We start from the raw sequence: 12,067 nt of genomic DNA on the forward strand, positions 1-12,067 counted from the left end.
TAAGGGGCCCATTGCAGAAGGTAACGCCTAAGGCAGTGGTCAGGCCTGAGGTCTGAATCCTTGGCCCATGCCGGTGGGCTGGCTCTGCAGCTCTAGCCCTAATTTGAGCAAGCTTCTAAGCAAGCTAAGACATGGCTGTCCTGGATCTTGGTCAAACACCATCCTTTGTGATGGGGAGCATTTCTTGGTCACTAATCCCTAGACTGCTCAGAGCCCTATGTAGCTTCTGGAAGATTTCCCGCTCACTGGCTCTCAGAACTTCTCCTGACTGGGGTTGAGGAGTAGGGGACTCCTTGGTCTTGACTATCTCCTTGGACTCTTTGGCCCTTGAAGGAACTCCCATATCCATCTGCAATATCCTTTTCCTAGAGTGTAAATCCTTAGGGTGTTCCTTCCTTCTGGGCCCTCTCTCCCCTTTGTACTCTGCTTCTGGGGCATTGTTACTCCAGGGCTGGAGTCTCTGGGGCTACAGCTCCCACTCTCATTCTTCAGTATTTCCTGCCATTTCTTGACTTATAGTCACCTGTGGGTGGCCTCTGTTGGCTCCCAGTATTCTCCCACTCTGCATGGTTTTGTCTATTGTGGCTGAAAAGTCAGTTGGAGGGACCTCTACAAACTCTTGCCAAATATCAGAGGGGACTATCTCAAAGCCCTCTTACTGTTCTTGTCCACAAATGAGTGGCAGGTGAAGACGACCCTGGATAAGGACTACATTTTTGTCATCATGTTGTCTTCCCAATCTGCCTGAGAGTTTTCTCCAAGGAGCTTGTCAGCCTTGGCTGTATTTATAAGGGTGGCTGAAGGTCGAAAGGCAGACTGGCACAGGGGCCAGGATGGCACCTCCCTCAGCTTAAAGTGTTATGGATTCAAGGTCTTGAGGGATAGGCCCCGTCTCAGCATCACTCAACACTGTATAACGTGGGCTTTGAGCACCTGTTGAGTGCCTGGATTGAGGAAGGAACTCTCTCAAGACACGTCCCCAACTCACTCATGGTGACAAATTTCTGGTTTCCTTGTGGGTGTGGGAATTCTCAGGAGGGGGCAATGTACAGTTGGCAGCAAGCCGTGAACAGCACATACCTCTAGGAGTCCTACTCTGAGCTGCCCCCATTTCTTGCTCATGTGCAACTTCGGGTATTTTCCAGGTGCTTCTGGCCTAGGTATTCTCTTGACCCCCTTGATAAGCCATTCCTTATGTCATGTCCTGAGTGACTCCCCAACTCACTTTTCAGATGCAGGCCCCAGACTCTTTATTGGGTAGCTTTCTGTGCCCTTTGAGAAGTTGTTTTTTGCGCCTCTTCCTAGACTATATTCGGGAATCTTCCCCAGGTCAGCGAAAGCAGGCCATGTTTCCGTGTTTGCTCTGTGACTGAGACATTCCAGATAATTTTCCCTGAGGTTGTGGTACATAGGCCTGGGAGGCCAGGCTGGACTGGGGAAGGTTGGAAGCTGGAGGACTAAAGGCTTCCTGGGATCCTCAGATCACAGAGGATAAACCCTGATTATTTTCCAGATGTTTCTTCAACAAATGCCTTTCCAGGTGCTGAATTTCAGTTGGGACGAGAGACTGTACCTCATTATGGCCACCAGGAAAACGTACTCCACAGGCCCTAATGGAGTGGAGAAGAAGGTAGTATAAATGAGAGAGAGGATAGAAGGGGGCGGGGGCTGGATCTCAGCCTGAGGTAGGGCTGGGATTGAAGCATGGCTTGGGAAAAGCGATGGGCTTAGGCCTGAGGGTGGGGCGGGGGCTGGGGCCAGAGAAACAGTGGGGACTCTTTAGCCTACATTTGGAGTGGTGGGAGGGGGGCTAAGAAAGAGAGACTCTAATGGGGAGCAGCTACCAGGGACCAGGACAATAACCACCAGAGGCCCACTGTGCAAAGAGGAGACCTCAGAATATGTGGCTCCATTTATGCTGCAAATGGTCCCACAAGGTCTCAAGGAGTAGGGGCTACTAAGGACTGTGCAGCTGCTCTGGTTTGCTTTCAGTGTTCTAGAAATGTTGAGGGACTGTAATGTCCTACCTGTTAGCAAGTGACTCCAAGGCATTCCCAGAAGATTTCAGTTGGTAGTCTAGCCCCTGGTGGTTTAGAAATGGCTCCTCCTTCTTTTCTTTCTCTTCTCAAATCTTAACTCCACTTGCTCTGTGACTTGTATATCCAGGAGTTCCTAGATTTTGTGACTGATGAAAAAGAAGCTACCAATCTCTATGCACCTATTGCAAGGCCTCCCCAGAGAGAAACTTCCAATGGATGGAGGAAAAGCAGCTTTTGCTAGAAGTTTCATTGTGATGAGCTGGGGAGGAACAAGATTTTGGCACAGGCTGAAATGGGCAGATTTAGGAGGTTGATGCCTGAGATTGCGGGAACAGAAGAGGCCAACCAACAAGGGTTATCTGGACATGAGTTCTCTGGGACAACTAGGAGGATTGGAATTAAGTCAAAGTGAGTCAGAGTTATAGCGGTGTCTGACAGTCTTGGTGGGAGGTGACAGGCACATGATTCTGTAGAATTTATAGTGTGGGTCGAGTTGGGTGAGAGGTTGATAAGCCGAGAGCAGGTGGGATCTGGTGAGGAGGAACAGTCTAGAGACAAAGTGGGGGTCTGGATGGGGAAAAAGATCCAGTATCTGAGTGTGCTGGAGTAGGGGCTGAGGAGATGGTCCACTAAGACTGTGGGATCCAAGGGCAAAAGGGGCTCTGGTGACAGAAAGAAGGCCAGTGTTGATGGTGAGCAAGGGGAAGTAGAGAGAAGGTGGGGTCTAATGACAGAGAAGATCTCACTGGCCAAGATGAGGAAGCTGGGGCAGGGGGGAGGGATCTGAGGGGGTGAAAACAGGACAAGTGAAGGTTAGGAGGCTACAGTGGCCAGGGGACTCTGGAGCAAAGGTGGTAAGGCCATCCGTGGGAGAAGGAAATGTCAGTGAGCAAGTGAGCAGCCACAGTAGAGAGGGCTCTGGTGGCAGAATAAAGCCAGTGAGGAGGTGAAAAAGAGTGTGGTCGGGGCAGGGCCCGCTGATGAGGAGGGAGACGACGACGGATCATTGCTGGGAGCCTAGACAGGTGGAGTGAGGGAAAATGGGCCTGCATAGGGCACTCCAGCAGAGACGCTCACAGGGTCCACCGAGAAGGTGGAGGTCAGCACTATCTGGGGGCTCTGAAGGAGGACTGTGGACACCGAGTGGGCACAGAGGAAGCAGCATCTTCTAAATTTCCCCAAACAACAGAATAGCAGCTTTGGAAGACACTACACGTGTGTGTGTGTGTGTGTGAGTACATATATATGTATAAGACACCTCACAGGCAGGATCCTGACACGTTTGCTGACAGCTGCCCTTATCAGGGAGCTTGCCCAGGGACTCCAGGGGACAGGGGGGACACGCTGCAGTCAGGGGTGGAACAGGGACAGGCGGTCCTGGTAGGACTAGGGGTATCTGAAGGTTACTTTTGTCCTTTTCCCCACACCCCATTTCTCACCCCAAGGCTTTATTTCACATTCTCTTCCCTAGGGATTCCCCACCCTTGTTAATTCAAGCTATATTGGGGCCCTGGAATTGCACCAGCCATGTTAGGAAAAGGAATACAGAAAGAGGGGAAGTGACCAAGCCCTCACACAGAAGAGAAAGCAGGTGCCATGCTGCCTCAGTCTCTCTCTGGCTCTCCGAGCTGGGAAACCAGGAGACTGGGACCTGTGGTGAAGGTTGGAGCAAAGAGATACTATAAGCAGCTTGAGGCTGAATAGAGTGATCCTTGAGGGGAGAACTCTCAGGAGCTCAGACTCTGAGAGCCACAAGAACTGTATTGTGAATGCTCTCTAGCCACAGACCACTAGGAACACACTGGAGCCAAACCAGTTCTGTTTATTACTCCTTGCAGAGAGGGAGAACCACACCCCAGGGAACTGTGGGGCATCTCAGAGAGAGGGATTTGGAAAGGACTTTATAGGATTTGGGCTGTTATTAGCTGATTTTAGGGTCAAAGCAGCAGGGTTTGCTCTGGAATGGATGCTGTCAGGAAAAAGAGACAGTTCTGTGATTGGTATCTTAATGAATCTTTTCCAGAAGGTGAGAGGAATGAAGTAAGGCTAAAGCTGTGTGACAAAGCAGCGTCACCCATATTATCCAGAATAGGGGATGTTTGGTTATTTTTCTGGCTTTGAACAATGTTCACGGTTTTTGTCTGTGCTCAGATATGATTATGGAGCGGTCTTTTGCCTTAACTCATCACATTCACTGAGTGGCTTTATCTGGCGTTGGTGTTTTGTGAAATTGTTACGGATGGGTGCCAGGCCAGCTCCTAGAAACATCAGTTCCTGGCTGTCAGAAGTTGCTTTTCTCTTTCTACTTCCTCTCTTTGGCCAAGGACAGGTAAAATCAGGCAACAAAACATTAATCCATGATACGCAGTTTTTCACTGTTGTCAAGATTATGCTGCTCAAGCCCAGGGGACATCCAGAGGGCACAGCCTGTGGGTGGACTAGGGCTAACTCCCCCTTCTTCTCTTGTAGGATGAGTTGTTGAGTCATCTGATGTGACAATGGCTGCACAGTACCGCTTAAGTTTTTGGACACGATATGTCAAGCAACTCTAACACAAGCAATTACCAGAAACAAAAGAATTATGAGTCTTATAGCAAGTCTTGAAGCCAGGATCCTAGGTTATAAAACTCAGCCAATGAAAATGTCCCAGAATCCAGTCAGTTCTTTCAGAGAATTTGGTGGCTTTTTTATCCTAATACCCACAGTTTGACTCACCCTGTAGTGTGTAAACGCAGCAGGAAGCACAAACTCCCCTTGGCCAACCTAGAGGAAATCAAGGTGTTCAAAGAGGTATTGAGGTTCCCGTCCAGTCTCTTCATGATCCTGTCAGGATTGTGCCGTTGGCAGGGAGGACGTGCATTGGAAATATCCTCAGCAACATCTGTAAAATTACCCTGCCAATGCTGGTTCAATACTGCTGGCAATTTTCCTCTGCTTTGTGGCTAATATCACAAAACATTTTTTATAAACTCCACTTTTATTATGGGCATCTCCTTACATGATAGCAAAGCATGCCAAGGCTCTTTAATTAGTTTCATTTTTATAGGGGTTCCTGTAATGGTCAGGATATTTGTTTCTAAAGCATTTCAAAGTCATGGAGCAACCCCAAATCATATACCTAACCGATCAGTATAAATACTTACTTTTGTTAGTTGGCAGATCTGGGATAGGGCAATTAATTTAGCCAAACTGAAGGATACTACTTCTGAGAAAAGCTTATGTACTTCAAGGGTAAATTCGAGTGTGATGACAGCCTGCTTGGCAAGTTTTAGCTTTACTTCTACACATGAATAATGCACACAAAATTAAGTCAGTTATGCAAGGGAGTCTGCAGAAGGTCCGTGCAGGGTACGGCTAGCTCCCTGAGGTAAGCAATTATGAGCTGTTCCCTTCTGCGGTGAGGGAAGGAGGTGGCTGGGTTTAGTGTGTTGCAACGTTGGACAGTGACGTGTGAAGGGAAAGCAACATTACTTCATAGGTTAGGGTACTAGCTGAAAAATGCTGGGGGTATATTGTCCTTGGAAGAGTCTACACAGCACAGCGTGGGCAATCATTAAGTTTAGTGGAGACCCTAAAACTAAATCGGCCAAAGTTTTCACACTTGTTGCTGCTGCTACAGTTCTTAGACAAGGTGGATGTGTGTGTCCTGGCCACTGGAGCAATGGGTCTCTGGTGATTTCTATTTAATTGAATCAGTTTCCTAGCGTCTGTTCAGATTTATAATAAAAAGAGGTGGGAGTGAGGGGAGGATTTGTGAATGTAGAATAATTCAAACAATCTTTTGGAAGATAGTTATCACAACAGTCTTTGTGTCTAAACATGACTATGTTTCTTTTAACTTGAAAAACATATTCATTGAAAGGTTTTTAATAGACTTTACTTACATATAATTAACCAAGTCAGATCATGCTCTTTTTGATTTGTCAGGTTTAATATTAAGCTCAGTAGATAAAAATGCTCTTAATCATTTTGAATTAAAGTTTGGAGAATTTTTAGACAAACCCAATCATTTCTATCGCCCTTACTTTTATGTGGTGAACAGCAAATCTTTGTGTTACCTGACGAACACTTTACAAACCCATGGATAGCTTAGGCATAAAATACAACTTAATAATTTTATTATTTTAGATTTAGGTAGGATTTTGGGAAAGGAAAAATCCTAATAGTTTTTAGAGAAGACAAGATATGTGATAAGTATCTACAAATAGGAAATAATTTGATGAAAAAAGGAATCTCTGGGCAAAAATACCTTAGCTTACCCAAATTCTATTTTTACCTTTATTTTGCATTATTCATCCACCAGTTGCTTAACTTAATATACCTTTATATGTATGTATTTAGGCATGTGCATATATATTCAATAAATTTGAAGTTTATGTCTATAGCTTTAAAATAGAACTAATTTATCAGTATATTAAATTTAAAAAGTACATTTCATACTAAATTACCATCTGAATAAGCACTTTTATTAACAAACAGAAAATCATATCCATTTTGCTGTATACATATTTATATTTCTCTGTAATTACCATACCTGGTGTAATTAACTGTTTATATTACCTTTAAACTAAAGTGATCAACAAATTTCTTTTCCAGATAAAGAAAATTAGAGAACAGAAAATGAAGACTTGTTTAGCTATTTTTTTCTCCATGAGCACTTATTTCATATCATTTTAATAATTTTGAGGTGGCAAAAATAACCATAAACAATATTATCCAAAGGCATTTTCACTGTTTGTCAATCAACTGTCACTCTAACAAGTAAGACTAACATTTCTATTTAGTGATTAATGTTTTATATCTGTTTCTCATTTGGAAACTCTCCCGACTTCCAAAGATTATTTATTAATTAACTTAATTACTTACCTCAGGCCTTCATGTTAATTAAGGGAGAAAAGCTCAGATGTAGAAAACAGATTTTGACATATATACACAAAAAACAGAGTGACAGATGGTTTAGACATTAGCTTGGCCCCTTGAAAATTTTATCAAGCTGTGTGATCAAAAAGCCAGTACTTACTGCTCCTCTAAGTATGGAAAGGAGAGGATACCACCTATATTGAACAAAATGATCTATTTTTTAAGAAAAACACAGTAAATAATCTCATCATGAGGGTTTCTTCACTTTTTGTTCTAAAGGACCTCCCAAAAACACAATCTTGTTCATGTTGAAAGCTCCCCAAACTGGCCAGTGTAATTCCAAATTGTCCTTGGTGAAATTATGCCAGTTAGGCTGATAAGCATACTAATTAGTATTCTAACAAGAAAAGATGAAGAAAATAGGAGTTTGGCCTGGGAGAGGTACCATTTTAGATTGAGAAGACCTTAAGAGAACTGGAATGTTCCTTAAAGATAGTGATTGGCTAACTTCACCTCTCTGAGCTTGACCAAAGGCCAATGGTCACCAATGAGAAGCCAGATAAAACCTCCTGAAACAAGGCAGATGAAATTACATAAAGCAGTTCTCAGAGACACAAAGACAAGACTAAGGGAGAGGTCCTTATAAGGTTTTGAATTGACAATGTGAGGCAAAGGAATGCCAATCTGGGGAATCCCCTGGGTCCAGCTTGAGAATGGACTTATCAGGCTTGGCAGGTAGACTTTAAGGAGACCCCCATGATCCTTGACCCCTGGCAGTCACACCTTTGTGTAATTCCCCTCTTCCCTGGGTGTGGGCGGGACCTGTAACTTGCTTTTAACCAATGGGGTACAACAAAGGTGATGGAACGTACACAATTGCCTCTACATGATTACCTAAGAGCACAGCACCCATCTTGCTAGTCTCTCTCCAATGCTGGTTTTAAAGAAGCAACTTGCCATGAATCCTACAGCCACAAGGAAATGATTCTATCAACAACCTGAGAGAGTGTGGAGGCAGATACTTCCCCAGCCAAGGCTCTGATAAGAAACAGCTTTGGCTGACATTGTTTTTAGCCTTGTGAGACCCTAAGCAGACTACCCAGCTAAGCTCAGACATCTGACCCACAGAAATGGTGAGATAATAATATGTGTTGTTTTTAGAAGCTAAGTTTGTGATAATTTGTCACAGAGCAATAGAAAACTAATGCACTAACCTATGCCCATATTCTCCCTGTAGGCTTTTCCTCTTCTAGACAATTTCATTTCTAAATATTCAATTTAACATTTAATCCCTTCCTCTAGTTGTGGGCCATTGAGGTTAAAACCACTTACCCCAAACTTTATTAGACTCTTTGGGTAAAGATTAACCAATATTCTTTTCCCCATTTTAACCAACATTAATGTTAGCACAGTAAAAGAGATGGCAATAAATTAGCAGGGGCCAGCTTTTATTTACACAGTTGTCCTCACCCAGCTGCAGCAAGGACACCTTCTGCTGTGGCAGAAAGGCCTCTCTCCAAGTGGACTGATCTCTTTGAAGTTAGGGTCCCTCCGCTTTATGTTCCCTCCAGGCCTTACATGTATTAGATAGTCAATAATTGTTGAATTGAAGCTGTAACTGCCTTTAAGCTTATTAATTAATGATATCTTCCTCCATATCAGGTGGCACTTATGCTTGATGCCCCAAAACATCAAGACCTATGACAGGATGGACTGGGACCACAAACAATGAGTATACCAATGTTATTGCTGCCTGAGCCAAATGTTACAAGAGTTGAAGGAAAATAAAGAGTAACTAGAATTCAGAGCTTCTTCATCATCATCTTCAATTAGCTGCCACAGAATTTCCCAGTATGGCACCTCTCCTAAAATTCTTACTTCTCCCCACCCCTCAGGTATCTGAAATAGAAAAAAGGGAAATAAAATAATTCTCCCTAAAAGATTTCTCCCTTCTTTTTCTTCTTTTAAATAGCAACCTTAACTTAGGAATTCAAAGAATATCAATAAAATTTGGACCAAATTAGATTTATAATTAGAATATAGACACTATTTTTGGTATTAGATTTACGAGTAAAATGAAGACAAGTCCACATGTGTATTCATAGACACTCACACACAAAGTAGCCCATCTAGCTGCACCCAATGTTTCGTGACTTCGGCTGAATCTCTGTTCTCTTGCAGAAAAGACTGAGCTCCTGAAGGGCAGGGACCATGTTCTGGTCAGCTCTGGATTTCTCCAACACACAACACACTGTTCACTCAAAGGGCCACCCACAGAATTTGTTGAATTCAATTAAACAAGAAAAAATATTTTTACAAAGTTAGGAGTTGGCCCCTTAGCGTAGTAGTTAAGTTTGGTGTGGCACTTTGGCAGCCCAGGTTTGCGGGTTTGGATCCCGGATGCAGACCTACTCCACTCGTCAGCCATGCTGTGGCAGCAACCCACATGTAAAGTGGAGGAAGACTGGCAAGATGTTAGCTCAGGGCTAATGTTCCTCAACAAATCAAAAAGAAAAAAGTTAACGATAATTGCTAAGGTGACATCTGAACCTTGATGTTCAAACAATGTCATTTTTATCCAATTTGCAGTGAAACTATCAGGGAGCAGGAGGAGAGAATTAAACCTAATAACAGCACTGAAAGCTCCAAGTCTATCATAAGGAAGAATCACACCGAGTTTAGTCAGTAAAAATGACTAGTATTTAAAATATATTTTAATGACAACACTTTCTCACCATCTTTAAATAAAACTGATCTGCACTTTTAACCCGAAACTGCTCTGGTGTTAGGACTTAATTGTCTCCTGGTCCACAGGGCTCAGACGCCACCCCACCACCAGCTCCCCAGTGCTCTTGAGGCACGTGCTAGACATGTCCTCCTCGGCTGGAAGTCCTTGTGGCAACCGCAGGGGCTTGATTCTGTGACATAAGAAAATGCTTTTAGAATTATACGAGGTAACACATTTTTAAAAACTGCTGAAATAACAAAGAACAAACCTTATCAAATGTTTAACCACTTTCAGTTTTGCATTCACTGAAGGAATATTCTTGTGAACTTGAGGAGTATGTGCCTATAAACAAAGGAAACAATGTTAGGGATCATGTTCAAAAGCAGATGGTCCCGTGTCTCAGTAAAATGTTAAGGTGAAGGCTCACTCTGTCTAAATCAAACTTTCAAATAAATTACATTAAATAATACATTTAAACAAAAGAAATAATAAAAATATACCTTAAAGTTTAAAAAGTATAAAATTTAAAGCAAATTTAAACAACATTAAAGAGACTAAAATAGTGGCATACTTTTTCTAATCCAAGCATCTTTATTATATCTTTTTCCCAATATGGACGTCTTTTTGTACTTTTTATTCGGGTAACGATGTGTAGTTTATGAGGATGCTGTGGATCTCCACCATATTTTTCATGATCTGCAGGTGAAGGCTGAAAAACCTAGAAAGGAAGAATTATAAATGGTAAATTTTCAACTTACACAGTTTCTATGTACCTCTTTTTCCTTAAAAAAAAATACCCTCAAACAACTACATAATGATTTTATCCCTAATCTTTCTATAATACTCATCTTCAAATTGAACATTTCTACCAGTCTGATGACTCAGATAGATGGAGTCTAAGAATTTCATACTATAAGAAAAATATCACCCAGGCAAGGATTCTTTTTGTTTTGTTTTGTTTTTTGAAGAGCAAAGCAGGAGCAACCAGCTGACACTAAAGAGTTCAAAGGCCAAGAGGTGTACCAGTACTGCCCATGCTGGATACTGGGCTGCATCCCCTCCCCCACTCAAGCAGGGGAACAAATATAAATTTACACTGACAGTAACACATGAGTGTTATAAAAAAGTATGTACCAAGTACTATGAGAGCACAGACAAATGACTGCCTATGAAGGATAGCAATCAGCTCCACAGAGCTGACATTTAAACTGATTCTCTAAGAATCGAAAGGTTCTAGGGAGCTATCCCACAGAAAAACTTCGGTAAGTACGTAAAACGTACGGAATAACAACGTACATTATAACATCATTTGTAATACTCAAAGACTTAAAGGCCACATTCATGTTCCTCAATAGAGCAAATTATGATGCATACATTCTAAATAAAACTTACTGTAATAAAACTAAATAAAATATGATACAACTAAATAAATGATGATGTATCCTACTGGATACAATGCTGCCATTAAAATGAATAAGGTTTTCTAGCTTTGCAGATAGTAACAGTGAAGGATGGCCATAATATATTCTTGAGTATCCACACTATTCGAGGATCCTGTATTTGTTTCACCTGTACCAAATACATGAGCGTGTATATATAATATATTCTATAAATACTGATTCTAAGAATCATATATAGTAATATACATATGTTTATATATATATAAGGTCTCAAAGACACTAGGTCAAGAGTCATACTGTTGGGGAATGAGACCAAGGAAGGACAAAAAAAAAAAAGATGATACTTTAATCAAAAAGGATATTATTCAATCATTAACTTATCCACTGAGAGGTTCATATAATATTGCTAAGTGAAGAAAGCACCTAGAGAAGCATTATATATGAGACAATTCACATCTTTAAATACATACAACAGAAAAGGATGTGGAAAGTGTTGACAGTAGCTGTCTCCAGGTGGATGGGATTAAGAGTGTTTTTCAGTTCTTTTTGCTTGTATTTTTCCAGAGATTTTGAAGAGATGTAGGGTGACAAGAATGGTGGCAGGGAGAGAATGGGACAGGTATGTCAAAGAAAAGGAGGAAAGACATAAAGAAATGGAGTGAACAGCATGAAATATTTGGGAAAACCAAGTGGTTCTGTGTGGCTAAAGTAGAAAAAAACCACGAAAATCAATGTAAGGGATGAAGTTAAACTATGCTGAGCCTTTAGAAATTTCCAGAAGGGATGCAAAGCTATTGAAGATTTGAAGCAACATGACCATATTTCAAAGAGATTCAGAAAGAAAACTCTTACAAGAGAATAAAATGAACCGAGGTGAGAGACTGGTACAAGAACACCCAGTTAGGAAGCACTTATGGCCATGGATTAGAGCCTGACTTACAGTAGTTGTAACAGAAAAGGGACTGAACTGGGGACTTTGGGCAGGAAAATAGATGGGCTTGCAGTGGGCAAAGGAAAAGGAGAGGTGTGATGGACTCAGA

General features: G+C 42.0%; 1 protein-coding gene across 6 annotated transcripts in view; it reads right to left on the reverse strand.

Annotated features, from left to right (window-relative positions):
• Nucleotides 1-6,483: 6,483 nt before the first annotated feature.
• Nucleotides 6,484-12,067, reverse strand: part of MRPL30 (mitochondrial ribosomal protein L30) — a 37,402-nt gene continuing 31,818 nt past the window's right edge. For 3 of the 6 annotated variants that reach the window (XR_011525880.1, XR_011525882.1, XR_011525881.1), the window contains exons 4-7: nt 10,199-10,345; nt 9,896-9,969; nt 9,635-9,817; nt 6,484-8,798 (exon numbers count right to left, since the gene is read on the reverse strand). Coding sequence is in view for 3 of the 6 variants with exons in the window: in XM_008509083.2 (XP_008507305.1) it covers nt 9,685-9,817; nt 9,896-9,969; nt 10,199-10,345 (354 nt within the window). In the remaining 3 variants the exon portion in view is untranslated. Of the gene's footprint in view, nt 8,799-9,595; nt 9,818-9,895; nt 9,970-10,198; nt 10,346-12,067 lie in introns of those variants that run through there. The other 3 variants (XM_008509083.2, XM_008509085.2, XM_008509084.2) reach the window with 1 other exon arrangement.

The sequence above is a fragment of the Equus przewalskii genome, chromosome 14, assembly GCF_037783145.1.
Source record: "Equus przewalskii isolate Varuska chromosome 14, EquPr2, whole genome shotgun sequence".
In the NCBI taxonomy this organism is placed as follows: domain Eukaryota; kingdom Metazoa; phylum Chordata; class Mammalia; order Perissodactyla; family Equidae; genus Equus; species Equus przewalskii.